The sequence below is a fragment of the Mustelus asterias genome, chromosome 4 (assembly GCF_964213995.1).
Source record: "Mustelus asterias chromosome 4, sMusAst1.hap1.1, whole genome shotgun sequence".
NCBI classification, from domain to species: Eukaryota; Metazoa; Chordata; class Chondrichthyes; order Carcharhiniformes; family Triakidae; genus Mustelus; species Mustelus asterias.
Window position 1 is genome coordinate 14,460,067 of NC_135804.1, and position 27,251 is coordinate 14,487,317.

Genomic DNA, 27,251 nt, shown 5'->3' on the forward strand with positions numbered 1-27,251 from the left:
GAGCGTACCCAAGCAACTCATGGCATTATCTTAATGCAGAACTGTGGGAGAGGATAGGTGAAAAATTACAGTATTGGAGGAGTCAAACAATTTTTAATTAACTGAAAAGTAGAACAATGGAGATGCTGGAAATACTCAGCAGGTTAGAAAGCACCTGTGGAGAGGGAAACAGAGTTAATGTTTCAGGAGGGTGACCTTTCATCAGAATTGAGATAATAGGTTTTGAGCAATGGGTCAGTGGGACAACGACAAAAAGGTCTGTGAAAGTCAGACAAGATTGAATGACAAAAGAGTTTGGCTTCAAGGGAATGGTGAGGGGACAAGAAAAGGAACAAAATCAAAAGATTCCTGATTGAAAGGATTTTCTAGAATTTTGTTCTTAAACTTTCGGTAAATATTTATATCTAGAGTGTTTTCCAGGGTGGCACAGTGGTTAGCCCTGCTGCCTCAGTGCTAGGAACCCGGGTTCAATTCCTGGCTTGGGTCACTGTCTGTGCAGAGCTTGCACTTTGCCCCGTGTGCGTGGGTTTCCTCCCACAGTCTGAAAGACATGCTGGTTACGTGCATCGGCCATGCTAAATTCTCCCTCGGTGTACCCAAGCAGGCGCCGCAGTGTGGCGACTAGGGGATTTTCACAGTAACTTCATTGAAGTGTAAGCCTTGCGACACTAGTAAATAAACCTTTAAAAAAATCTTTGATTTGTGCATTTGTGGTGAGGCATTTTAGTGTCATGCTTTAATTCAGAAAATTCCAAAGTCCAGAAATGACTTGGTCCCAAGCATTCTGGATTGGAGAGGTCAGTACCTGTATTTAGTAACAAATTAAAGAGAAAAGCAAACTACCTAGTTAGCAAATACAGGTCTTATTTTATATATTAAAAATCAAATAAAAGTGTTGCTTTAAGACAGACCATGTCCCTTGTCGTTAGGAGCCCATTTTGCACAATGCATTACAAATATTAGAAGCATGTCAACTATTCACATATCTATTACAATTAAACAATTATCTCTCACTTCCTCTGGGATACAAGAAAAGTGCTTGCATTTATACAAAGCTTCTTTCACAACCTCAGGACATCCCAAAACATTTCTCAGCCAGAACTGCAGTGGCTGTTGTAATGTAAGAAATTCCATCAGCCAGCAAGATCCCAATGAGATAAATGACCAATTGAACTGTTAAGTCAGAAGAGCAAAACACTGCAGATGTTGAAGATTCGAAATAAAAAAAAACAAAGTGCTGGAAAAATGCCGCAGCTTTGGCAGCATCTGTGGAGAGAGAAACTGAGTCCAACCGTTCCAAAGTTATACTGGACTTAAAACATCAACTCCTCTTTCCGTAGATGCTGCCAGGCCTACTGCAATTTTCTCGGTGCTGTTGTTAAGTCAGAGTGCAGAAGAAAGCCATTTGGCCCAACAAGTCTGCACCAACCACCATCCCACCCAGGCCCTATTCCCTGTAACCCCACATATTTACCCTACTAATCCCCCTGACATTAAGGGGCAATTTAGCATGGCCAATTAACCTAACCTGCACATCTTTGGATTGTGGGAGGAAACCGGAGCACCCGGAGGAAACCCACGCAGACACGGGGCGAATGTACAAACTCCACACAGACAGTGAGCTGAGGCCGGAACTGAACCTGGGTCCCTGGCACGGAGAGGCAGCAGTGCTAACCACTGTGCCACCTCATGTTAATTACTGGATAATGGTGGCCAGGACACTTGAACTCCCTTTCCACCCACCCTCCAAGGAATGCCAGAGGATCTTATACATCCACTTACGTGGGCTGTATACCCCTCAGTATAACGTTCTATCCGGTAGTACAGTTCTCCCTCAGATTTTCTGCTCTAGTCTTTGAAATGGCTCTTGAACCCACAACCTTCTGATTCAAAGATGAATGATACCACAGCCATTGCTGATACCAAACTGAATAGATAGAAATCCGCTGTGTGTTAAACACTGTTCTGTTTCACTGGGAAAACATCTATACTCACGTATTTGGGTCTTTGCATCGCCATTTATTTTCATGGTGCTCATACACTACAATCGATTGTTCTTCACACTCCATTGTAAACTTGTGATTGTCCACCTAATAAAAAAGGACTTAGAATTAGAACTAGAGACAAAGTACCACAAACAGCACTGCAGAATTACATCTCATAAATGGACGCGGTCTCGATTCTCTCTCCCCTCTAATGCCAGGTTTTTCTATCTCTCCTGTAGGTGCTCAGGTTTGCTGAGCTATTCTCACAGGGATCATCAGCCATCCAGTACCTTGGCCAAGTGGCTATTCCTATTCTGACCCAGGGAGCTCCGTTGAGGGGGGGGGGGGGGAGAATGAAATAAGACGGGTTTCAAATTATCAAGTTTAAAAGTGGAATTTCAATCCAAATTTGAGAATTTTCCAACGGCCGCGACAAAATGCCAATTGTCCCAAAATTCAACACGGGCGAACTGCCATTTCTTCCTCAGCAACTTGTGCTCCTGGAGACATTAAGTCGTACAATACCATACCATGATAAGGGCTGCATCAGTGAAGTTTTCTGCAATCCGAGACGCAACCTTTTCTGCAACCTGGTTTGGGCTGCAAAAGGAAAAGAAGAAAAACATAACTCAAAACTGTCAACTTGTCAATCATTCCAGACTTCTTCAATGCAAATATTGTCAGCAAGGTGCGAGGCGCCAGTGTTGGGGAAAGAAAAACTGGGGTCATTTGTTGACACCATTTGAGTTGTCAAACTAAATTACTTCAAAAATTCAGACATTTGCACTCTGATTTAAATTGCCAAAAGGTATAGTCAGGTCTGACTGTGTCCATGGCAGCCATGTGGAGATGCCAGCGTTGGACTGGGGTGGGCACAGTAAGAAGTCTCAATGCACCAAGTTAAAGTCCAACAGGTTTATTTGGAATCATGAGCTTCCAGAGCACTGTTCCTTCTTACCCGAGGAAAGAGCAGCGCTCCAAAAGCTCGCGATTCCAAATAAACCTGTTGGACTTTAACCTGGTGTTGAGAGACTCCTTTCTGGGTCCCACAGATTGTGGATGTATACCTATTCAGAACTCATTTCATCAAAACACCCTCTGCGCCGTCAATGGTTCTGAGCAGAGTCCTCAAGCACACTGCAAGGCCATTGTGACACTGCCCATCCCTGCAGTCAATGCAAACACTGAACTTAAAAATCTTGTTAGACATCGACACCCATTTCAACCTTTTCTTCAATTAATTTACTATTTTTGCTCTCCCCCACAACAAGATTTAGTGTCCCTACTGAGCTGACCGCCCAAGAACATGAAGGGTTCGTATACAAGTCAAATCTATACAGGAACAGATACAATACTGAACATTATAAACTGAAGATAGGTGAAAAATTCAAATACTTGGTGAATAATGAAATTATAAAAGAGCACTTGGACTATTACTGTCAAGTGTAGATGTACAATTCTGGTCGCCACACTACCAGAAGAATGTGGATACTTTGGAGAGGGTACAGAAGAGGTTTACCAGGATGTTGCCTGGACTGGAGGGTATTAGCTTTGAGGAGGGGTTGGATAAACTCGGTTTGTTCTCACTGGAACGGAGGTTGAGGGGTGACCGGATAGAGGTTTACAAGATTATGAGTGGCATGGACAGGGTGGATAGTCAGACGCTCTTGCCTAGGGTAGAAAATTCAAGTACTAAAGGACATAGGTTGAAGGTGCGTGGGGGAAAGTTTAGAGGAGATGTGCGAGGCAAGTTCTTTTATACAGAGGGTGGTGAATGTCTGGAATGTGCTGCCCAGGGAGGTGGGAGCAGGCACGATAGCAGCATTTAAGGGGCAAGTAGACAAATACATGAATAGGATGGGAATGGAAGGATATGGACTCCCTAAGTGCATACGGTTTTAGTTTAGGCAGACATCAGGATCGGTGCAGGCTTGGAGGGCCGAAGGGCCTGTTCCTGTGCTATACTTTTCTTTGCTCTCTTAGTTCAATTGTTTCATTGAAGCATGCCTCCAGAATTATCATAATCAAAACATCCTGTACAAGCTGCATTGCAGGGTGGGGTGGGGAGACTGGAGTCTCTTTAACTAGTGCGTGCTTCCTATCAAGGCACATCTCAGATACCAGCAATTATTCTGTTTTCTTAATGTCTGACATGCAATGATCATCTTGAGTCCTGGGAGATCTGCAATCATGTGACTACACGTCCAAAGACTTCCAGGTGAAACACATTCCCAAAATAATTCCTGTGCTAAATCAGAAATACATGATGGAAAATAACTTGCAAGCAGCTTGTTGCAGGCAATCTTGTGGAAACATACTTAAAAATGGGAGCGAGATTAAGATGAGTAGATGTCGTTGTCAGAACTTCAGAATTATTTTTCATTTACTCAATTTCTTCACCAGTAAAATGGCTCATGATACAAAGCTAGAAAAACAAGTCAGCTAGTCTCGAGCCTTTGACAACACCACTGAGGGTTAATTCAGTACTCGTTAAACAATAATCTCAAGAACCCATTCCAAAACATGCCCTGGTCCTGTACCACATCAAGCCTTTTAGGATGCAAAGCAATCAACAGCACAGCTATCCTTTGGATTCAGTTTACACAATGAATTCCCAACACTCAGATCTCACAGTATGATGATATGTAGTCCTCTGCTTTGGCATATTCACAACATTCCCTATTACAAATATGTGGTGTAAACAATTGCTGGACATTCAAAGTACCAAAGACGGTACATGGAACTGGAGAAAATCTCCCTACTGCCACAAATCCCTATCACGAGGATTGCCTGTTAAACACAATACCAACTGGTTCCGATTACTGTTGCATCCTCTCCATTTTACTTCTTCCTGCAAAATGCTAGAACCCTGACCAGGAATAATTCCTGTTTTCCCACTCACCCGAATGTATATGACCATATAAAGTTTTGAGAAGTTTATTTACTGGTGTCACAAGTAGGCTTACATTAACACTGCAAAGAAGTTACTGTGAAAATCCCCCGGTCACCACACTCCGGCACCCGCTCGGGTACACTGAGGGAGAATTTAGAATGGCCAAGGCACCTTAACCAGCACGTCTTTTGGACTGTGGGAGGAAACTGGAGCACCCGGAGGAAACCCACGCGGACACAGGGAGAACGTGCAGACTCTGCACAGACAGTGACCCAAGCTGGGAATCGAACTCTGGCTCTGTGAGGCAGCAGTGATAACCACTATGCCATCGTGCCACCATTTAACTATGCAAGATCCTCATTGCAACTACACTAACTACATTGTGGGACGGCACGGTGGCGTAGCACTTGCTGCCTCAGCGGACCAGGGACTGGGGTTCAATTACTGGCTTGGGTCACTGTCTGTGCAGAATCTGCATGTTCTCCCCGTGTTTCCTCAGGGTGCTCCGGTTCCCTCCCACAGTCCGAAAGACACGCTGGTTAGGTGCATTGGTTAAATTCTCCCTCAGCATAGCCGAAAAGGTGCCAGGAGTGTGGCGATTAGGGGATTTTCCCAGTAACTTAATGTGAGCCTACTTGTGACATAATAAATAACCTTTAAAAATTGCATACTGTTGTGCACACTTATACAAACCTTCCTCAAGCACGTGATTCAGTTTAAAAAAGTGGTTCTATGCAATGCGCCGAATAATAAATGCCAGAAGCTACAAGCTGCAACTTTGGCAGTGTGTTCGTGGACCTTTGGGTGCTGAACCCATGGGAAATAGTTTTCCTAAAAAAATGGAGCTCATGATTCACCTCTCCCCTCGGGAGTACATAATCCACGAACAACAGGAAGCCAAGCATGTTGTTTTTGTACACCTCATGAATTAATTGAAGAATCTCACTCACGCGAGCTGATCTACCATCTTCCCTAGTTAAAGGAGAAGGCAGAGGGACATTTGAGGAATCCAGAATATTTGATGTACAATTCGAGCTTAAAATTGAGATTGTGTAAGTTTACCTACAATGTCAAAACTTTTACACACCTGGTGTCCTTCATACGCTCATTGGCCTGGTAGTATCCCGCTATTATGTAGTTATTTTCTTTGCACCAAGAATCAACCTGAGAGCAAAATGAATAAAGGCATTTAGAAAACAGCTATGCATACAGCACCACCTGCTACACAGAAAAAAAAGAGTGGCTCCTGATTCTCCCCGTCACTGGCCACATCTTAGGATTTCCTCTGGTAAATGGAGGATTCGATGAAATCTGGGAGAGCACACGTATGGTGTGACCATCCAAGCCAGGAGGAACTGCCTTTTGGAAACAGCGGTGAGAAAAGCCAGGCAACAATAGGGCAATGGAGACGGACTGCAAAATAAACAATTAGGAGAGAGAAGAGACAAAAAGGCAGCGACAGCTGCACAGGATAGTGTTTATTACTTTAGCGGTGCAAATTTAACGCCATAAACAGCGCAGAAAATCAGGTGGGAGGACATTGAATCTGAAGTAACATAAAGTGCAAAAGGCGGCCATTTGGGCCATCGAGTCTGCACCGACCACAGTCCCTCCCAGGCCCTATTCCCCATAACTCCTCATATTTACCCTGCTATTCCCCCTGACGCTAGGATTAATTTAGTATGGCCAATCAATCTAACCCGCACATCTTTGGACTGTGGGAGGAAACCGGAGCACCCAGAGGAAACCCACGCAGACAAGGGGAGGATGCGCAAACTGGTCACAGACAGTGGCCCCCAAGCTGCAATTGAACCCAGGTCCCTGGCGCAGTGAGGCAGCAATGCTAACCACTGCCACCGGTGCCATCGAATCTGAAACAGGCCAGAGGTTCGCAGTCAAGATAGGTCAGAAACATGCAGGCAGTTGGGACAGTGCCAGGGGAGTAGGTAGTTACCTCCAGAGATAGAAGTTTGCAGGAGAATGAAAGCAAGGAAGTAACCAGAGTCTACTGAATAACAGAAACATTGGGAGGTCTCGAGACAATTATGTGATAGTAAGATCAAGAAGGCAGGGTGTGTGCAGGTGCAGGAGTTGAGCAGACAGGAGAGTTTAATGGAACAGAACGGTGAGTCGGGAGCAGTCAGTGGTAACACACCGAGGTCGGAGAAAGGAGGAAATGGGGTGAAGAAAGACTGAACGCTGGCAAAAATAAAAACAATTGAGCACAAGCTATTTATCATACAGACTGAGAAAAGAGAGTAGAGAGATGATAAGAGACAAAGGCAGGTACCCAGAGACGCAATACTTTAGGAAGATTCTGAAGGGTGGGGTGATATATTTGAAATGAGCTGGAGTAGCAGGACAATATGAATATTGCCTATGTTTACATGTCAATGAGGTTCAGCAGGATGTTCAAACATCAGTGCTCGATACGATGCTGTCCTCACCAGTCAAAGAAAAACTCATTCTGAACACATGGGGATCATCAAATACATTTGAAGAGACCGCATACACAGCTGGCTTCATCATTAGAGGGTTGTACAGCTGCAACTAAAACATAGGGGGAATAGCTCTCTAGTAATAGGGAGCAACGATTCAGCCCATTTTGTCAGCATGGCACCTCAATTATCAAATATTAAAGACCCGCTGGGGTCCTCACAGTTGTCTACAATGGTGTTCCTCATCCAAAGAAACTTGCTTAACTTTAATCTCTCAAATATTTGATAGGTCGCCCAACTACCTCCCTTGACATGGTATTCAAAACCCTCAGTAATGTTTCCTACCTGAACAACGTTCTTCCCATTTTAGTCACCACTGCTCAGGTATAGTGTTGTGCCAGTACAAATCATGCCAACTGGCCCATGTCATCGTAGCCCTACACCCTCCACCACCAACTTCAAGAAACCCAGTGAATTGAATCCATTTTGTCTCCACTCCTTTATACACTAGCATTTATTCACAACACCTTTCCCAGCTCAGTTGCATCCTCCTGAGTGCGCAGGTACCACAACTAAATGAGGGAGGTGGCGGCATAGTGGCATTGTCACTGTACTAGTAATCCAGAGATCCAGGATAACATTCTGGGGATCCAGGCTCGAATCCCACCATGGCAGACGATCAAATTTGAATTCAATTAAAAAAAAAAAATTTGGATTTAACGATCCATGAAACCATTGTTGAAAAAATCCATCTGGTTGACTAATTCCTTTTAGGGAAGGAAAGCTGCCACCCTTACCTGGTCTGGCCTACCTGTGTCTTCAGAGCCACAGCAACGTGGTTGATTCTTAAATGCCCTTAGTTTAAGCAAGGGCAATTAGGGATGGGCAACAGCCCAGCCAGAAACACCCACATCCCAGGAAGGAATTTATAAATGCCTAATCGATGTTCTATTCAGGAAGATATCCCTTTATTGCAACTTAACATTCATTTCATATTGTGACAACTCCCAGTTATTAGCTGGATGTTGACATATTTATACAAAGACTCACCAGTCAATATTTTCCCTGCTCTGCCTACATCTCAGACTGCCCCCCTACAGATAAAGTCACCAGATCTTAACCAAATCAGACTTGAAAAATCCTTGCTGAGACATGCAGAACTTGAAGCAGAGAGCAAGAACATTTAATTCAATGTCAAATCATGTAAAACAGACTGCCCTGTATTCCCAAATATATATAAACTTTAATACTGCATCATCCAATTGTATGCTCAACTCCACATAATAAATTGTTCTAAAGCTGCTTCAGTCAAGTCCATCTTTCTGTTTTGTTGTCCACAATCTTCAAGGTGAAGTTACTAGCAACTCTTCAGACAATTTATGCAAACATTGAAGTGCTGGCCTCAAGAGTTATATCGCACTTCACCCAACATCCTTCCATCCAGAATAATCTCCAGTTACACAGACCCAATAGAGAGAGGTCTTGTGGTGATGTGGGTTGGTGGCATCCCTGCCTCTCAAGTCAGAAATTTTGGGTTTGATGGTCACTCCAGGACTTGACGGTGAGGAAAAGTGCCTTCATAATGCGGCCAAACTGGTTGATTAACTATAGCAAGTGATAAGAGCAGGAGAGATTCCTGCTCAGCCATGTGATGGCAAGCTGGAGTCTCTACCATCACTATCCATAGCTCCAGACTTCAATGGGCATGGAAAAAAGCGGTTGCCACATCAACTGTGTCTTGGTGAACTATAACTCAATACAATCTCACATCCCAACACCCAACCACAATTTAACCATTTTGAGTGTGGCTGCCAATATCACTTTCATTAATTTTCTGAACTAGATTTCCCATGAGGAACCTTGTTTAGTGGTGGGATGGGGTGAGGGGAGAAGTGAATATGATGATGACACGAGATCCGAAACTCCACTCTAAACAAAGCATGACACTGGGTTTATGATCGGGGCCAAACTGAAAACTGGATTTATGGTCGCAGCAAATGAATAGCACTTGCTCATTCCATCCACCCTCTTCATTGTGCAGGCTTCCACACTCTTGCAGTAATTAGAAATTCAAAACAGCACAATACACCCTACAGATAAAGACGTGTACGTGCGCAAGAGAGCGAGCACGCGTGTGTACGTGCGCGAGAGAGTGAGCGCGCGCGTGTACGTGTGCGAGAGAGCGCGAAAACGAGTCTGTACGTGCACGAGAGAGCATGCGCGCGCGTGAGAGCGCGCGCGGGCGCGCGTCTGTACGTGCACGAGAGTACGCGCGCGCGTCTGTACGTGCGCAAGAGAGAGCGCGGGCGAGCGACTACACGTGCGCGAGAGAGTACGCGCGCGGGTGTGTACGTGCGCGAGAGAGAGCGCGTGCGGGTGTGTGTACGTGCGCGAGAGAGCGCGCGCATGTACGTGCGTGAGAGCGCGTGCGTACGTGCGCAAGAGAGCGCGCGGGTGTGTGTACGTGCGCGAGAGGGAGCGCGCACGTGTACGAGAGGGAGCGAGCGCGCGCGTACGTGCGCAAGAGAGCGAGCACACGCGCGTGTATGTGCGCGAGAGATAGAGCGCGTGCGTCTGTACGTGCGCGAGAGAGAGCGCGTGCGCGAGTGAGAGCACGCGTGTACGAGCGCGAGAGCGCACGGGTGTGTGTACGTGCCCGAGACAGAGCGCGCGCGTGTATGCGCACGAGAGAGCTCGCGCGTGTACGTGCGCTAGAGAGCGTGCGCGCGTGTATGTGCGCTAGAGTGCGCGCGCGGGTGTGTGCACGTGCGTGAGAGCGCGCGCACAACTGTATGTGCGCGAGAGAGAGCGCGCGGGTGTGTGTACGTGCGCGAGAGAGCACGCGGGTGTGCGTACGTGCACGAAAGCGCGCGCGCGTGTACGTGCGCAAGAGAGCACGCGCGAGTGTATGTGCACGAGAGATCGCGCGCGCAGGTGTGTGTACGTGCGCGAGAGTGAGAGCCGCATGTGTGTACGTGTGCAAGAGAGCAAGCGCGAGTACGTGCACGAGAGCGCGTGCGCGCCGGTGTGTGTACGTGCGCTAGAGTGAGAGCCGCACGTGCGTACGTGCGCTAGAGTCAGAGCCGCACGTGCGTACGTGCGCTAGAGTCAGAGCCGCACGTGCGTACGTGCGCTAGAGTCAGAGCCGCACGTGCACGTGCGCGAGAGAGCGCGTGCACGTGCGCGAGAGAGCGCGTGCACGTGCGCGAGAGAGCGCGTGTACGTGCGCGAGAGAGCGCGTGTACGTGCGCGAGAGAGCGCGTGTACGTGCGCGAGAGCGGGTGTACGTGCGCGAAAGAGCGCGTGTACGTGCGCGAGAGAGCGCGTGTGTACGTGCGCGAGAGAGCGCGAGTACGTGCGCGAGAGAGCGCGTGTACGTGCGCGAGAGAGCGCGTGTACGTGCGCGAGAGAGCGCGTGTACGAGCGCGAGAGAGCGCGTGTACGTGCGCGAGAGCGAGAGAGAGCGCGTGTACGTGTGTGAGAGGGAGCACGCGCGCGTGTATGTGCACGGGAGAGCGCACGCGCGCGTGTACGTGCGTGGGAGAGTGCGCGGGAGAGCGCACGCGCGCGTATGTGCGCGAGAGTGTGCGCGTGTATGTGCGCGAGAGCGCGCGTGCGCGAGAGAGAGCGCGCGCGCGTGCGCGAGAGAGAGCGCGCGCGCGTGCGCGAGAGAGAGCGCGCGCGCGTGCGCGAGAGAGAGCGCGCGCGCGTGCGCGAGAGAGAGCGCGCGCGCGTGCGCGAGAGAGAGCGCGCGCGCGTGCGCGAGAGAGAGCGCGCGCGTGTGCGCGAGAGAGAGCGCGCGCGCGTGCACAAGAGAGAGCGCGCGCGCACAAGAGAGCGCGCGCGCGCGTACGTGCACAAGAGAGAGCGCGGGCGCGCGTACGTGCACAAGAGAGAGCGCGCACGTACGTGCACGAGAGAGAGAGCGCGCGCGCGTACGTGCACGAGAGAGCACGCGCGTACGTGCACGAGAGAGCGCGCGCGCGTACGTGCACTAGAGAGCGGCGCGCGTACGTGCACGAGAGAGAGCGCGCACGTACGTGCACGAGAGAGAGCGCGCACGTACGTGCACGAGAGAGAGAGCGCGCGCGCACGTGCACGAGAGAGAGCGCACGCGCACGAGAGAGCGCGCGCGCGCACAAGAGAGAGCGCGCGCGCGCACAAGAGAGAGCGCGCGCGCGCACAAGAGAGAGCGCGCGCGCGCACAAGAGAGAGCGCGCGCGCGCACAAGAGAGAGCGCGCGCGCGCACAAGAGAGAGCGCGCGCGCGCACAAGAGAGAGCGCGCGCGCGCACAAGAGAGAGCGCGCGCGCGCACAAGAGAGAGCGCGCGCGCGCACAAGAGAGAGCGCGCGCGCGCACAAGAGAGAGCGCGCGCGCGCACAAGAGAGAGCGCGCGCGCGCACAAGAGAGAGCGCGCGCGCGCACAAGAGAGAGAGCGCGCGCGCACAAGAGAGAGCGCGCGCGCGCACGAGAGCGCGCGCGCGCACAAGAGCGCGCGCGCGCACAAGAGAGAGCGCGCGCGCGCACAAGAGAGAGCGCGCGCGCACAAGAGAGAGCGCGCGCGCGCACAAGAGAGAGCGCGCGCGCACAAGAGAGAGCGCGCGCGCGCACAAGAGAGAGCGCGCGCGCGCACAAGAGAGAGCGCGCGCGCGCACAAGAGAGAGCGCGCGCGCGCACAAGAGAGAGCGCGCGCGCGTACGTGCACGAGAGAGCGCGCGCGCGTACGTGCACGAGAGAGCGCGCGCGCGTACGTGCACGAGAGAGCGCGCGCGCGTACGTGCACGAGAGAGCGCGCGCGCGTAAGTGCACAAGAAAGCGCGTGTACGTGCACAAGAGAGCGCGCGCGCATACGTGCACAAGAGAGCGCGCGCGCGTGTACGTGCACAAGAGAGAGCGCGCGCGCGCGTACGTGCACAAGAGAGAGCGCGCACGTACGTGCACGAGAGAGAGAGCGCGCGCGCGTACGTGCACGAGAGAGAGCGCGCACGCGTACGTGCACGAGAGAGAGCGCGCGTGCGCGAACGTGCACAAGAGAGAGCGCGCGCGCGTGCACAAGAGAGAGCGCGCGCGCGCACAAGAGAGAGCGCGCGCGCGCACAAGAGAGAGCGCGCGCGCGCACAAGAGAGAGCGCGCGCGCGCACAAGAGAGAGCGCGCGCGCGCACAAGAGAGAGCGCGCGCGCTTACGTGCACGAGAGAGCGCGCACGTGCACGAGAGAGAGCGCGCGCGTACGTGCACGAGAGAGAGCGCGCCCGCGTACGTGCACAAGAGAGCGCGCGCGCGCGTACGTGCACAAGAGAGCGCGCGCACGTGCACAAGAGAGAGCGCGCACGTGCACAAGAGAGAGCGCGCGCGCGCGTACGTGCACAAGAGAGAGCGCGCGCGCGTACGTGCACGAGAGAGCGCGTACGTGCACGAGAGAGCGCGCGCGCGTACGTGCACGAGAGAGCGCGCGCGCGTACGTGCACAAGAGAGAGCGCGCGCGCGTACGTGCACAAGAGAGAGCGCGCGCGCGTACGTGCACAAGAGAGCGCGCGCGCGTACGTGCACAAGAGAGCGCGCGCGCGTACTTGCACAAGTGAGAGCGCGCGCGTACGTGCACCAGAGAGAGCGCGCGCGCGTACGTGCACCAGAGAGAGCGCGCGCGCGTACGTGCACCAGAGAGAGCGCGCGCGCGTACGTGCACCAGAGAGAGCGCGCGCGCCTACGTGCACCAGAGAGAGCGCGCGCGCGTACGTGCACCAGAGAGAGCGCGCGCGCCTACGTGCACCAGAGAGAGCGCGCGCGCGTACGTGCACCAGAGAGAGCGCGCGCGCGTACGTGCACCAGAGAGAGCGCGCGCGCGTACGTGCACCAGAGAGAGCGCGCGCGCGTACGTGCACCAGAGAGAGCGCGCGCGCGTACGTGCACCAGAGAGAGCGCGCGCGCGTACGTGCACCAGAGAGAGCGCGCGCGCGTACGTGCACCAGAGAGAGCGCGCGCGCGTACGTGCACCAGAGAGAGCGCGCGCGCGTACGTGCACCAGAGAGAGCGCGCGCGCGTACGTGCACCAGAGAGAGCGCGCGCGCGTACGTGCACCAGAGAGAGCGCGCGCGCGTACGTGCACCAGAGAGAGCGCGCGCGCGTACGTGCACCAGAGAGAGCGCGCGCGCGTACGTGCACCAGAGAGAGCGCGCGCGCGTACGTGCACCAGAGAGAGCGCGCGCGCGTACGTGCACCAGAGAGAGCGCGCGCGCGTACGTGCACCAGAGAGAGCGCGCGCGCGTACGTGCACCAGAGAGAGCGCGCGCGCGTACGTGCACCAGAGAGAGCGCGCGCGCGTACGTGCACCAGAGAGAGCGCGCGCGCGTACGTGCACCAGAGAGAGCGCGCGCGCGTACGTGCACCAGAGAGAGCGCGCGCGCGTACGTGCACCAGAGAGAGCGCGCGCGCGTACGTGCACCAGAGAGAGCGCGCGCGCGTACGTGCACCAGAGAGAGCGCGCGCGCGTACGTGCACCAGAGAGAGCGCGCGCGCGTACGTGCACCAGAGAGAGCGCGCGCGCGTACGTGCACCAGAGAGAGCGCGCGCGCGTACGTGCACCAGAGAGAGCGCGCGCGCGTACGTGCACCAGAGAGAGCGCGCGCGCGTACGTGCACCAGAGAGAGCGCGCGCGCGTACGTGCACCAGAGAGAGCGCGCGCGCGTACGTGCACCAGAGAGAGCGCGCGCGCGTACGTGCACCAGAGAGAGCGCGCGCGCGTACGTGCACCAGAGAGAGCGCGCGCGCGTACGTGCACCAGAGAGAGCGCGCGCGCGTACGTGCACCAGAGAGAGCGCGCGCGCGTACGTGCACCAGAGAGAGCGCGCGCGCGTACGTGCACCAGAGAGAGCGCGCGCGCGTACGTGCACCAGAGAGAGCGCGCGCGCGTACGTGCACCAGAGAGAGCGCGCGCGCGTACGTGCACCAGAGAGAGCGCGCGCGCGTACGTGCACCAGAGAGAGCGCGCGCGCGTACGTGCACCAGAGAGAGCGCGCGCGCGTACGTGCACCAGAGAGAGCGCGCGCGCGTACGTGCACCAGAGAGAGCGCGCGCGCGTACGTGCACCAGAGAGAGCGCGCGCGCGTACGTGCACCAGAGAGAGCGCGCGCGCGTACGTGCACCAGAGAGAGCGCGCGCGCGTACGTGCACCAGAGAGAGCGCGCGCGCGTACGTGCACCAGAGAGAGCGCGCGCGCGTACGTGCACCAGAGAGAGCGCGCGCGCGTACGTGCACCAGAGAGAGCGCGCGCGCGTACGTGCACCAGAGAGAGCGCGCGCGCGTACGTGCACCAGAGAGAGCGCGCGCGCGTACGTGCACCAGAGAGAGCGCGCGCGCGTACGTGCACCAGAGAGAGCGCGCGCGCGTACGTGCACCAGAGAGAGCGCGCGCGCGTACGTGCACCAGAGAGAGCGCGCGCGCGTACGTGCACCAGAGAGAGCGCGCGCGCGTACGTGCACCAGAGAGAGCGCGCGCGCGTACGTGCACCAGAGAGAGCGCGCGCGCGTACGTGCACCAGAGAGAGCGCGCGCGCGTTCGTGCACCAGAGAGAGCGCGCGCGCGTTCGTGCACCAGAGAGAGCGCGCGCGCGTACGTGCACCAGAGAGAGCGCGCGCGCGTACGTGCACCAGAGAGAGCGCGCGCGCGTACGTGCACCAGAGAGAGCGCGCGCGCGTACGTGCACCAGAGAGAGCGCGCGCGCGTACGTGCACCAGAGAGAGCGCGCGCGCGTACGTGCACCAGAGAGCGCGCGCGCGTTCGTGCACCAGAGAGAGCGCGCGCGCGTTCGTGCACCAGAGAGAGCGCGCGCGCGTACGTGCACCAGAGAGAGCGCGCGCGCGTACGTGCACCAGAGAGAGCGCGCGCATGTACGTGCACCAGAGAGAGCGCGCGCATGTACGTGCACCGGAGAGCGCGCGCATGTACGTGCACCAGAGAGAGCGCGCGCATGTACGTGCACCAGAGAGAGCGCGCGCATGTACGTGCACCAGAGAGCGCGCGCATGTACGTGCACCGGAGAGCGCGCGCATGTACGTGCACCAGAGAGAGCGCGCGCATGTACGTGCACCAGAGAGAGCGCGCGCATGTACGTGCACCAGAGAGCGCGCGCATGTACGTGCACCAGAGAGAGCGCGCGCATGTACGTGCACCAGAGAGAGCGCGCGCATGTACGTGCACCAGAGAGAGCGCGCGCATGTACGTGCACCAGAGAGAGCGCGCGCATGTACGTGCACCAGAGAGCGCGCGCGCATGTACGTGCACCAGAGAGAGCGCGCGCATGTACGTGCACCAGAGAGAGCGCGCGCATGTACGTGCACCAGAGAGAGCGCGCGCATGTACGTGCACCAGAGAGAGCGCGCGCATGTACGTGCACCAGAGAGAGCGCGCGCATGTACGTGCACCAGAGAGAGCGCGCGCATGTACGTGCACCAGAGAGAGCGCGCGCATGTACGTGCACCAGAGAGAGCGCGCGCATGTACGTGCACCAGAGAGAGCGCGCGCATGTACGTGCACCAGAGAGAGCGCGCGCATGTACGTGCACCAGAGAGAGCGCGCGCATGTACGTGCACCAGAGAGAGCGCGCGCATGTACGTGCACCAGAGAGAGCGCGCGCATGTACGTGCACCAGAGAGAGCGCGCGCATGTACGTGCACCAGAGAGAGCGCGCGCATGTACGTGCACCAGAGAGAGCGCGCGCATGTACGTGCACCAGAGAGAGCGCGCGCATGTACGTGCACCAGAGAGAGCGCGCGCATGTACGTGCACCAGAGAGCGCGCGCATGTACGTGCACCAGAGAGAGCGCGCGCAAGTACGTGCACCAGAGAGAACGCGCGCATGTACGTGCACCAGAGAGCGCGCGCATGTACGTGCACCAGAGAGCGCGCGCATGTACGTGCACCAGAGCGCGCGCGCATGTACGTGCACCAGAGCGCGCGCGCATGTACGTGCACCAGAGCGCGCGCGCATGTACGTGCACCAGAGCGCGCGCGCATGTACGTGCACCAGAGCGCGCGCACATGTACGTGCACCAGAGCGCGCGCACATGTACGTGCACCAGAGCGCGCGCGCATGTACATGCACCAGAGCGCGCGCGCATGTACGTGCACCAGAGAGAGCGCGCGCATGTACGTGCACGAGAGCGCACGCATGTACGCGCACGAGAGCGCGCGCATGTACGTGCACAAGAGAGCGCGCGCGTCTACCCGTGCGTGCGACAGTGTGCGCGCGCGTGTGTACGTGCGCGACAGCGTGTGGGTGTGTACGTGTGCGAGAGCGTGTGTGTACACGTGCGCGAGAGAGCGTCTGTGTGTGTACGTGCGCGAGAGAGAGCCTGTGTGTGTACGCGGGCGAGAGCGTGTGCGTGCGCAAAAGAGAGAGCGTGTGCGTGCGCGAAAGAGAGAGCGTGTGCGTGCGCGAAAGAGAGAGCGTGTGCGTGCGCGAAAGAGAGAGCGTGTGCGTGCGCGAAAGAGAGAGCGTGTGCGTGCGCGAAAGAGAGAGCGTGTGCGTGCGCGAAAGAGAGAGCGTGTGCGTGCGCGAAAGAGAGAGCGTGTGCGTGCGCGAAAGAGAGAGCGTGTGCGTGCGCGAAAGAGAGAGCGTGTGTGTGCGTGCGTGCGCGAAACATGAGCTGATAGCTGATGATCGTTGTGCGTGCACGTGCCGCAGAAAGAGAGGAGAGCGTATGTGTGTAGCCGTTGCGTGCGCGAAATGAGAAGAGCGTGTGGTGTTGCTGTGCGTAGCGCGAAAGATGGAGTAGCGTGTGCGTGCGTGCGCGAAAGAGAGAGCGTGTGTGTGCGTACGCGTGCGAGAGCGCGTGTGTGTGCGTACGCGTGCGAGAGAGCTTGTGTGTGCGTACGCGTGCGAGAGAGCTTGTGTGTGTGTGTACGCGTGCGAGAGAGCTTGTGTGTGTACGCGTGCGAGAGAGCTTGTGTGTGTACGCGTGCGAGAGAGCTTGTGTGTGTACGCGTGCGAGAGAGCTTGTGTGTGTACGCGTGCGAGAGAGCTTGTGTGTGTACGCGTGCGAGAGAGCTTGTGTGTGTACGCGTGCGAGAGAGCTTGTGTGTGTACGCGTGCGAGAGAGCTTGTGTGTGTACGCGTGCGAGAGAGCTTGTGTGTGTACGCGTGCGAGAGAGCTTGTGTGTGTACGCGTGCGAGAGAGCTTGTGTGTGTACGCGTGCGAGAGAGCTTGTGTGTGTACGCGTGCGAGAGAGCTTGTGTGTGTACGCGTGCGAGAGAGCTTGTGTGTGTACGCGTGCGAGAGAGCTTGTGTGTGTACGCGTGCGAGAGAGCTTGTGTGTGTACGCGTGCGAGAGAGCTTGCGTGTGTACGCGTGCGAGAGAGCTTGCGTGTGTACGCGTGCGAGAGAGCTTGCGTGTGTACGCGTGCGAGAGAGCTTGCGTGTGTACGCGTGCGAGAGAGCTTGCGTGTGTACGCGTGCGAGAGAGCTTGCGTGTGTACGCGTGCGAGAGAGCTTGTGTGTGTACGCGTGCGAGAGAGCTTGTGTGTGTACGCGTGCGAGAGAGCTTGTGTGTGTACGCGTGCGAGAGAGCTTGTGGGTGTACGCGTGCGACGGAGCTTGTGGGTGTACGCGTGCGAGAGAGCTTGTGTGTGTACGCGTGCGACGGAGCTTGTGGGTGTACGCGTGCGAGAGAGCTTGTGGGTGTACGCGTGCGAGAGAGCTTGTGGGTGTACGCGTGCGAGAGAGCTTGTGTGTGTACGCGTGCGAGAGAGCTTGTGTGGGTACGCGTGCGAGAGCGCTTGTGTGGGTACGCGTGCGAGAGAGCTTGTGTGGGTACGCGTGCGAGAGAGCTTGTGTGTGTGTACGCGTGCGAGAGAGCTTGTGTGTGTGTACGCGTGCGAGAGAGCTTGTGTGTGTGTACGCGTGCGAGAGAGCTTGTGTGTGTGTACGCGTGCGAGAGAGCTTGTGTGTGTGTACGCGTGCGAGAGAGCTTGTGTGTGCGTGCGAGAGAGCTTGTGTGCGTGTACGCGTGCGAGAGAGCTTGTGTGCGTGTACGCGTGCGAGAGAGCTTGTGTGCGTGTACGCGTGCGAGAGAGCTTGTGTGTGTACGCGTGCGAGAGAGCTTGTGTGTGTACGCGTGCGAGAGAGCTTGTGTGTGTACGCGTGCGAGAGAGCTTGTGTGCGTGTACGCGTGCGAGAGAGCTTGTGTGCGTGTACGCGTGCGAGAGAGCTTGTGTGTGTACGCGTGCGAGAGAGCTTGTGTGTGTACGCGTGCGAGAGAGCTTGTGTGTACGCGCGTGCGAGAGAGCTTGTGTGTGTACGCGTGCGAGAGAGCTTGTGCGCGTGTACGCGTGCGAGAGAGCTTGTGTGCGTGTACGCGTGCGAGAGAGCTTGTGTGTGTACGCGTGCGAGAGAGCTTGTGTGTGTACGCGTGCGAGAGAGCTTGTGTGTACGCGCGTGCGAGAGAGCTTGTGTGTGTACGCGTGCGAGAGAGCTTGTGCGCGTGTACGCGTGCGAGAGAGCTTGTGTGCGTATGTGTGCGAGAGAGTGTGTGTGTGTGTGTGTATGTGCGTGAGAGTGTGTGTGTGTTTATGAGTGTCTCTCACAGAGTGAGAGTGTGTGAGTGAGTGTGTGAGAGAGTCTTACCAGAGTCAGGGCCACCTCCAGCATGGGTGCCAGAGCCAGGGTGCCATGGAAGAGCGGGACACAGTCCACGAAGAGGACCGGCTGGCCGTCCTTCCTCTTGTGCTTCTCCGCCACCAGGATGCCGTTGACGGCGCAGTGCGGGTACTTGGCGGCGTGGAGCAGCATCTTGCAGTAAGCCTGGGTGGTCAGCCTGAACAGAGTCATGGCCGCAGGGCTGGGGGAGGCCCAAAGGCGGCCGGAGGAAACCCCCCCTCAGTGTCCGCCCTGCTGGGGCCGGAGCCGGGGCCTCCCTCTCTCCCCTGGGGCTAACTCACACTCGATGCCCCGCTCCCGGCCTCTCTCACAGGCTCCACACCGGGGTCCAGGCCCATTCACCGGCACCGCCGCAAACTGAAACCCGGTCGCAAACTGTCGCAAAGAGCTCAGATCGTCCTGTCTCTCCTTCACATTTCAGAGGGGAGGGGCCTATTGCGATAGACCAATAGAATTAAAGTGTCTATTTAGATGGACCAATAGGATTAAAGAGCCTATTTAGGTTGACCAATTGGGTTAGAGAGCCTATCCCGATGAACCAATCGAATTAAAGGGCCTATTTTGATAAACCAATAGAATTAGAGTGTCTATTTTAATGGGTAATAGGATTGAAGGGCCTCGTTTGATGAACCATTAGAATTAGAGTGCATATTCTGCTGGACCAATAGAATTGAAGGACCTATTCTGATGGACCAATATGATTAAATGGCCTATTTTGATTGATCAATAGGATTGGAGGGTTTTTTTGACAATCCAATAGAATTGGAGTGCTCAAACTGATGGATCAATAAGATTGAAGGGCAAGCCAAGAGAATTAGAGGGCCTGTATTGATAGACCCTTCCCAATAAAATTGAAGGGCCTATTACAATGGACCTGCAGGATTGCGGCCCTAATTTGGAGGACCAATGGGATTGGAGTGTCTATTTTAATGAACCAAGACTCAAGGTCCTATTGTGATAAACCAGTGGGATTGGAAGGACTATTTTGATGGACCAATAAGAGTGAATGGCCAATTTTGATGGCCAAATAAGAGTGAATGGCCAATTGTGATGGACCAATAAGAGTGAATGGCCAATTTTGTTGGACCAATAAGTTGAAGGCTCTATTTTGATTAACTAAAAAGATTAGCAGGTCTGTTTTGATGAACGAACAGGATTTGAGGGTTTATTTTGGTGAACCAATAGAATTGGAAGGGCAATTTTGATGATCAATAAGAGATAACTAACTATTTCAATAGACAATAAACAACAAGGCACCATTTAGATGGATCAATGAAGCTACCTTGATGGACGAAAAGAACTTGGAAGATCATAGAATCATAGAATCCTTACAGTGCAGAACGAGGTCATTCGGCCCATAGATTCTGCACCGACCACAATGCTACTCAGGCCCTATTCTCGTAACCCCACATAGTTACCCAGCTAATCCCCTAGGGTCAATTTAGCATGGCCAATCAAACTAACTCGCACATATTTGAACTGTGGGAGGAAACTGAAGCACTCAGAGGAAACCCATATGAGGGAGGGGCCTATTTATACAGACCAATCTGGGGGGAGGGCCTATTTTAACTGACTAATGAGAGGGAATGTCCCATAAAAGGACTATCTTAATTTGTACTTTCTCTTTTAGTTAGGAAGGGACAGAAGAAGGAGCATTTATCTCTTTTAGTAGCTTGGAAATACAGGACTTTAGTATTGCTGTAAAAAGAGATGTGCTGTCGAAGCTTTTCATCTTGCACTCTTCAGGACAGATGCAAGGCCTAAATTAGATGAGCTTAGGTATCTTGGAGGGTTGCGGGGCTGGAGGAGATTACTGAGAAAGGGAAGGGCAAAGCAATGGACAAAGTTAAAAACAGGAATTAAGATTTTAAAATCAAGATTGAAAGGGTGCAGAGGAGATTTACAAGGATGTTGCCTGGATTGAGTGGCATGCCTTATGAGGATAGGCTGAGGGAGCTCGTTCTTTTCTCCTTGGAGAGACGTAGGATGAGAGGAGACCTAATAGAGGTATATGAGATGATGAGAGGCATAGATCGGGTGGACACTCCGAGGCTTTTTCCCAGGGTGGAAATGGCTGCTATGAGAGGACACAGGTTTAAGATGCTGGGGGGTAGGTACAGGGGAAATGTTAGGGGGAAGTTTTTCACACAGAGGGTGGTGGGCGAGTGGAATCGGCTGTCATCAGTGGTGGTGGAGGCAAACTCAATGGGGTCTTTTAAGAGACTCCTGGATGAGTACATGGGACTTAATAGGATGGAGGGTTATAGGTAGGCCTAAAAGGTAGGGATATGTTCGGCACAACTTGTGGGGCCGAAGGGCCTGTTTTGTGCTGTAGTTTTCTATGTTTCTAAGATGTCACCTACATTGACTTCCAGTCTCTCAACACCTCCCAATTAAAATTCTCATCTTTGTGCTTAACTTCCTTTCTGCCCCTCTCCATCTCTGCAATATTCTTCAGTATTACAAGCACTCTCTTACCATGATTATATTTATTTATTTACTAGTGTCACAAGTAGGTTTATATTAACATTGCAATGAAGTTACTGTGAAAATCCCCTATCGCCACACACTGGCACCTGTTTGAGTACACTGAGGGGGAATTTAGCATGGTCAATGCATCTAACTACTGGATTTTTATGAAGACGTGACTAGTGCGGTTGACGGAGGGGAGTCGGTAGATGTGGTGTTTTTGGATTTCCAAAAGGCATTCGATAAGGTGCCTCACAAAAGGTTGCTGCAGAAGATTGGGTCACACGGAGTTGGGGGTAGGCTGTTAGCGTGGATTGGGGACTGGCTATCCAACAGGAAGCAGAGGGTTGGAATAAATGGGTGCTTTTCTGGTTGGCAGATGGTGACTAGTGGCGTACTGGGGCCTCAACTGTTTTTCTATTTACATAGATGATCTGGAGGAGGGGACTGAGTGTAGGGTAACAAAGTTTGCTGACGACACGAAGATAAGTGGGAAAGTGAATTGCGTGGAGGAAGCGGAGAGATTTGAGTAGGCTGAGTGAGTGGACGAAGATCTGGCAGATGGAGTATAACGTTGGCAAATGCAAGGTTATTCACTTTGGAAGTAATAATAGCAAATTGGATTATTATTTAAATGGAAAAAAATTACAACATGCTACTGTGCAAAGGGACTCAGTCTGCAAGTACAACAGGTGATCAAGAAGGCAAATGGGATGTTGGCATTTATCCCGAGGGGGATAGAATATAAAAGCAGAGAAGTCTTGCTGCATCTGTACAAGGCATTGGTAAGGCCGCAGCTGGAATACTGTGTGCAGTTTTGGTCCCCTTACTTGCGAAAGGATATATTGGCCTTGGAGGGAGTGCAGAGAAGGTTCACCAGGTTGATACCGGAGATGAGGGGTGTAGATTATGAGGAGAGACTGAACAGATTAGGTTTGTACTCGTTGGAGATTAGAAGGCTGAGGGGTGATCTTATAGAGGCCTATAAGATAATGAAGGGGCTGGATAGGGTAGAAGTGGAGAGATTCTTTCCACTTAGAAAGGAAACCAGAACTAGGGGGCACAGCCTCAAAATAAAGGGGGGTCAGTTTAGGACAGAGTTGAGGAGGAACTTCTTCTCTCAGAGGGTGGTGAATCTCTGGAATTCCCTTCCCACTGAAGTGGTGGAGGCTACCTCGTTGAATATGTTTAAGTCACGGATGGATGGATTTCTGATCGGTAGGGGAATTAAGGGTTATGGGGAGCAGGCGGGTAAGTGGAACTGATTCACTTTAGATCAGCCATGATCTTATTGAATGGTGGGGCAGGCTCGAGGGGCTAGATGGCCTACTCCTGCTCCTATTTCTTATGTTCTTATGTAACTAGCATGTCTTTCGGACTATGGGAGGATAACGGAGCACCCGGAGGAAACCCTAGCATACATGGGAAGAATGTGCAGACCCTGCACAGATATTGACCCAAGCTGGGAATCGAACCTGAGTCCCTGGTGTTGCGAGGCAGCAGTGCTAACCATTGTGCCACAGTACCGCCCATGCATTGCTGCCTCCCTTTATTCCACCATTAGCAACTGTGCCACCACTGATCTAGGTACTACATTTTGGAATTCCCTGTGCCTTTCCACTTCCATCTCCTCCTGATAGACATTCATTAAAAATCCAATCTTTGACCAAACCTTCTGTGTATTTTGAGCATTGATTTGTAACCAAAACTCTAAATCTTTTATAATTATTTCAAGGTGGTGTCCTGACTCTGAAGCAATTCCCTCAAATAATATGTAGGTATATAAATCCAGGTGTGGGGCCAATGACTCAATACTAACACAAATACTACTGGGATAGATTGCAGACAGATCTAACAACTCAGGACTGGTCAACCATGAGGCACTCTGGGCCATAAGAATTGTAGAACTGTATACAACCACAATTTGTAATCCCATGGCCTGGTACATACCCTACTCTACCATTACCACCAAGACAGGGGGTCAACCTTGTTCAATGAAGAGTACAAAAGGGAATGCCAGAAGCAGCACCGGGCATACATAAAAATGAGGTGACAACCTGGTGAAGCTGTCAAACAGCATAAGCAGCAAGTGATAGACAGTGCTAAGCAGTTCAACAGCCAATGAATCAGATCTAAACTCTGCAATCCTGCCACATCCAGCCGTGAATGGTGGGCAAATAAACAGCTTAATGGAGAAGGAGGCTCCACAAATAAACCAATCCTCAATGATCTGGGAGCCTAGCACATCAGTGCTAATGATAAAGCTCAAGAATTTGCTGCAATCTTCAGCCAGAAGTGCCAAGTGGATGCTCCATCTTGGCCTCCTCCACAGGTCCCCAGCATCACAGATGCCAATCTTTAGCCAATTCAATTCACTCCACATGATATCAAAAATTGGCTGAAAGCATTTGATACTGTAAAGAATATGGGCTCTGACAATATTCCAGCAATAGTAATGAAGATGTGCACTCTAGAACTTGCTGTGCCCCTAGCCAAGCTGTTCCAGTACAGCTACAACACTGGGTAGCTATCCGGCAATGTGGAAAATTGCCCATGTATGTCCTGTACACAAAAAAGCATGAAAAATCTGGTATGGCCAATTACCTCCCTTTCAGTCTAATCTCTATCATCCATAAAGTGATGGAAGGGGTCATCAACAATGCTTACAAGCGGCATTTTCTTTGCAATAACTTGTTCCGTGATGCTCAGTTTGGATTCTGCCAGGGTCACTCAGCTCCTGACCTCATTCCAGCCTTGGTCCAAACATGGACAGAAGAACTGAATTCAAGTGGTGATGTAAGAATGACTGCTTTTGATATCAAGTCCGCATTTGACAGAGTGTGGCATCAAGGAGTCCCAGCAAAATTCGAGTCAATGTGAATTGGGGAAAAACTCTTCATTGGTTGGAGTCATACTTACCACAAGGTTATTTGAGGTCAATCATCTCAGTTCCAGGACATCATTACAGGAATTCCTCAGGATGGTGTCCTACAATCATAGAATTGCTACAGTGCAGAAGAGGCCATTGGGCCCAAGTCTGCACTAATTCTCTGACAGAGTATCTTTCCCAGACCCTCATCCCCTTAACTCCACATATTTCCCATGACTAATCCATCTAACCTGCACATCTTTGGACTGTGGGAGGAAAACAGAGCACCCGGAGGAAACCCAAGCAGACATAATGTGTAAACTCCACACAGATTGCAATTGACCCCGTGTCCCTGGAGCTGTGAGGCAGCAGTGCTAACCACTGTGCCATCATGATGCTCATTTTCAGCTGCTTCATCAATGACCTTCCTTTCAACATAAGATCAGAAGTAGGGGTATTCATTGATTGAACAATGTTCAGCACCATTTGCAACTCTTCAGATACTGAAGCAGTCAATTGTCCAAATGCAACAAGTTCTAGACAATATCCAGGCTTGGGCTGACAAGTGGCAAGTAACAATTGCACCTCACAAATGCCAGGCAATGACCATCTCCAACAAGAGAGAATCTACATCACCCCTTGACAATGGCTGAATACCATGGCATCAAACATCCTGGAGGGTTACCATTTACCAGAAACTGAACTGGACTGACCATCCAAGTACTGTGGCTACAAGAGCAGGTCAGAGACTAGGAATTCTGTGGTGAGTAACTCACCTCCTGATTCCGCAGAGTCTATCCACCATGTATAAGGCACAAGTCAGGAGTATGATTGAATGCTCTCCATTAGCCTGGATGAGCACAGCTACAGCAACACTCAAGAAGCTCAGCACCATTCAGGACAAAGCAGTTCACTTGATTGATGCACCATGCACAAACTCCACGATCAATGAACAGTGGCAGCTGTGTGTACTATTCAGAAGATGCATTGCTGGAACTCACCAAGGTTCCTTAGACAGCATCTTCCAAACCCATGACTGCTACTATCTAGAAGGACAAAGTCAGCAGCACTTGGGAACACCACCACCTGGATGTATCCCTCCAAGCCACTCACCATTCTGTCTTGGAAATATATCACCGTTCCTTCACTCTTACTGAATCAGAATCCTGGAGCTTCCTCCCTAACAGCACTGCAAGTGTACCTACGCCACATGGACTGCAGCGGTTCAAGAAGGCAGCACACCATAACATTCTCAAGGGCAATTTGGGATGGGAAATAAATGCTGGCTTAGCCAGCGTGCCCACAACCCATGAATGAATTTTTAAAAATCCCATTTCCAGGGCTTCAATACGAAACCTAGTCTTCATTTAGCTGGTAAACTGTGAAGTAGACACAGTTCCCTGGGAGAACATCTGCTTTTTATCACTGCCTAATTACAGACTCATTGTAGCCAGGTTCTCTTTAAGTTTCTGCCAAGGATTTTCTAAAATGTAGAAAACAATCCTTGGAAACTAAATAAAGGATTTGAGTTTTCCAGAACTGCCATCCCTCATAAAAACAGATGTTCCGATGAACTCAGCCAGTTAGTACAATCCAGAGACATCTTACAGAAGTTTTTATAATTGGCTTGCTCTCACTAATTTCAGCACGTAGTGAACCACAAATAGCTCATCTAAGCCAGCCCAATTAACGCAGTGTAGCTCAGTGATAGTTACAATGTGGCTCAAAGCATTTGTGACCCGCCTGCCTCCTCTTCACATTTTTGTTGTGGCCCAATCCTTGCTTCACATACATGATACAGCTGGAGAGGCTACCTCAATGATTTCAATACTTGACATCTCTGGATACAGAATACCAACAGTAAGAAGTCTCGCAACATCAGGTTAAAGTCCAACAGGTTTATTTGGTAGCACAAGCCACAAGCTTTCGGAGCGCTGCCCCTTCGTCAGATGAGTGGGAATTCTTGTTCACAAACAGGGCATATAAAGACACAAACTCAATTTACAAAATAATTATTTTGTAAATTGAGTTTGTGTCTTTATATGCCCTGTTTGTGAACTGAATTCCCACTCACCTGATGAAGGGGCAGCGCTCCGAAAGCTTGTGGCTTGTGCTACCAAATAAACCTGTTGGACTTTAACCTGATGTTGTGAGACTTCTTACTGTGCTTACCCTAGTCCAACGCTGACATCTCCACATCATTACAGAATACCTACCCAGCGTGGCATTGAATGGCTTGACTTCAAGGCAACATCTGACTGTGTGTTGTATCAGGATGCCCTAACAAAATTGAAGTCAATCTCCACTAATTGGGCCGTACATAGCGCAAAGTAAGATGGTTATGATCTTTTTGGAAGGCATTCATTTCAGCTCCAGAACATCCCTGCCAGAATTCCTCATGAACCCAACCAACTTCAGTTGCTTCATTTATGACCTTCCTTCCAACATAAGGTCAGAAGTGGGGATTTTCTCTCATGATTGTGCGGTGTTCAGTCCACTTGCAACTCCTCAGGTGCTGAAATAGTCCATGCCCATTTGCAGCAAGACATGGAAGCCATTCGCTCCTGGGTTGAGAAGTGGCAAATAACATTTGCACCACACAAGTGCCGGACAATGACCATTTCCCAAAGGAGAGATATTCTCCCCTTGATAGTCAATGGCTTTATCATTCCCGAATCTCTCACTATCCTGCGGTTACCATTGACCAGGAACTGAACTGAAGTGCTGGCTATAACAACAAACCTGAGGCTGGGCATTCTTCAGCAATTATCTTACCTCTTGATTCCCCAAACCCTATTCATCATCTACAAGGCACAAGTCAGAAGTGCGATGGAATACTCTCACTTGCCTAGATAAATGCAGCTCCAACACCAAGAAGCTAGATGGCAAAACAACCCACTTGATTGGCACCCCCTCCACAATGTTGATGCAGAGTGGCAGTTG

General features: G+C 52.3%; 1 protein-coding gene across 1 annotated transcript in view; it reads right to left on the bottom strand.

Annotated features, from left to right (window-relative positions):
* emc8 (ER membrane protein complex subunit 8) overlaps positions 1–19,396 on the bottom strand; it is a 30,681-nt gene extending 11,285 nt beyond the window's left edge. Inside the window, exons 1-4 of the mRNA XM_078210594.1 lie at positions 18,938–19,396; positions 5,966–6,042; positions 2,516–2,585; positions 1,996–2,090 (exon numbers count right to left, since the gene is read on the bottom strand). Coding sequence (XP_078066720.1) covers positions 1,996–2,090; positions 2,516–2,585; positions 5,966–6,042; positions 18,938–19,141 — 446 coding nt within the window. The 5' untranslated portion in view covers positions 19,142–19,396. The remainder of the gene's footprint in view (positions 1–1,995; positions 2,091–2,515; positions 2,586–5,965; positions 6,043–18,937) is intronic.
* Positions 19,397–27,251: the final 7,855 nt, after the last annotated feature.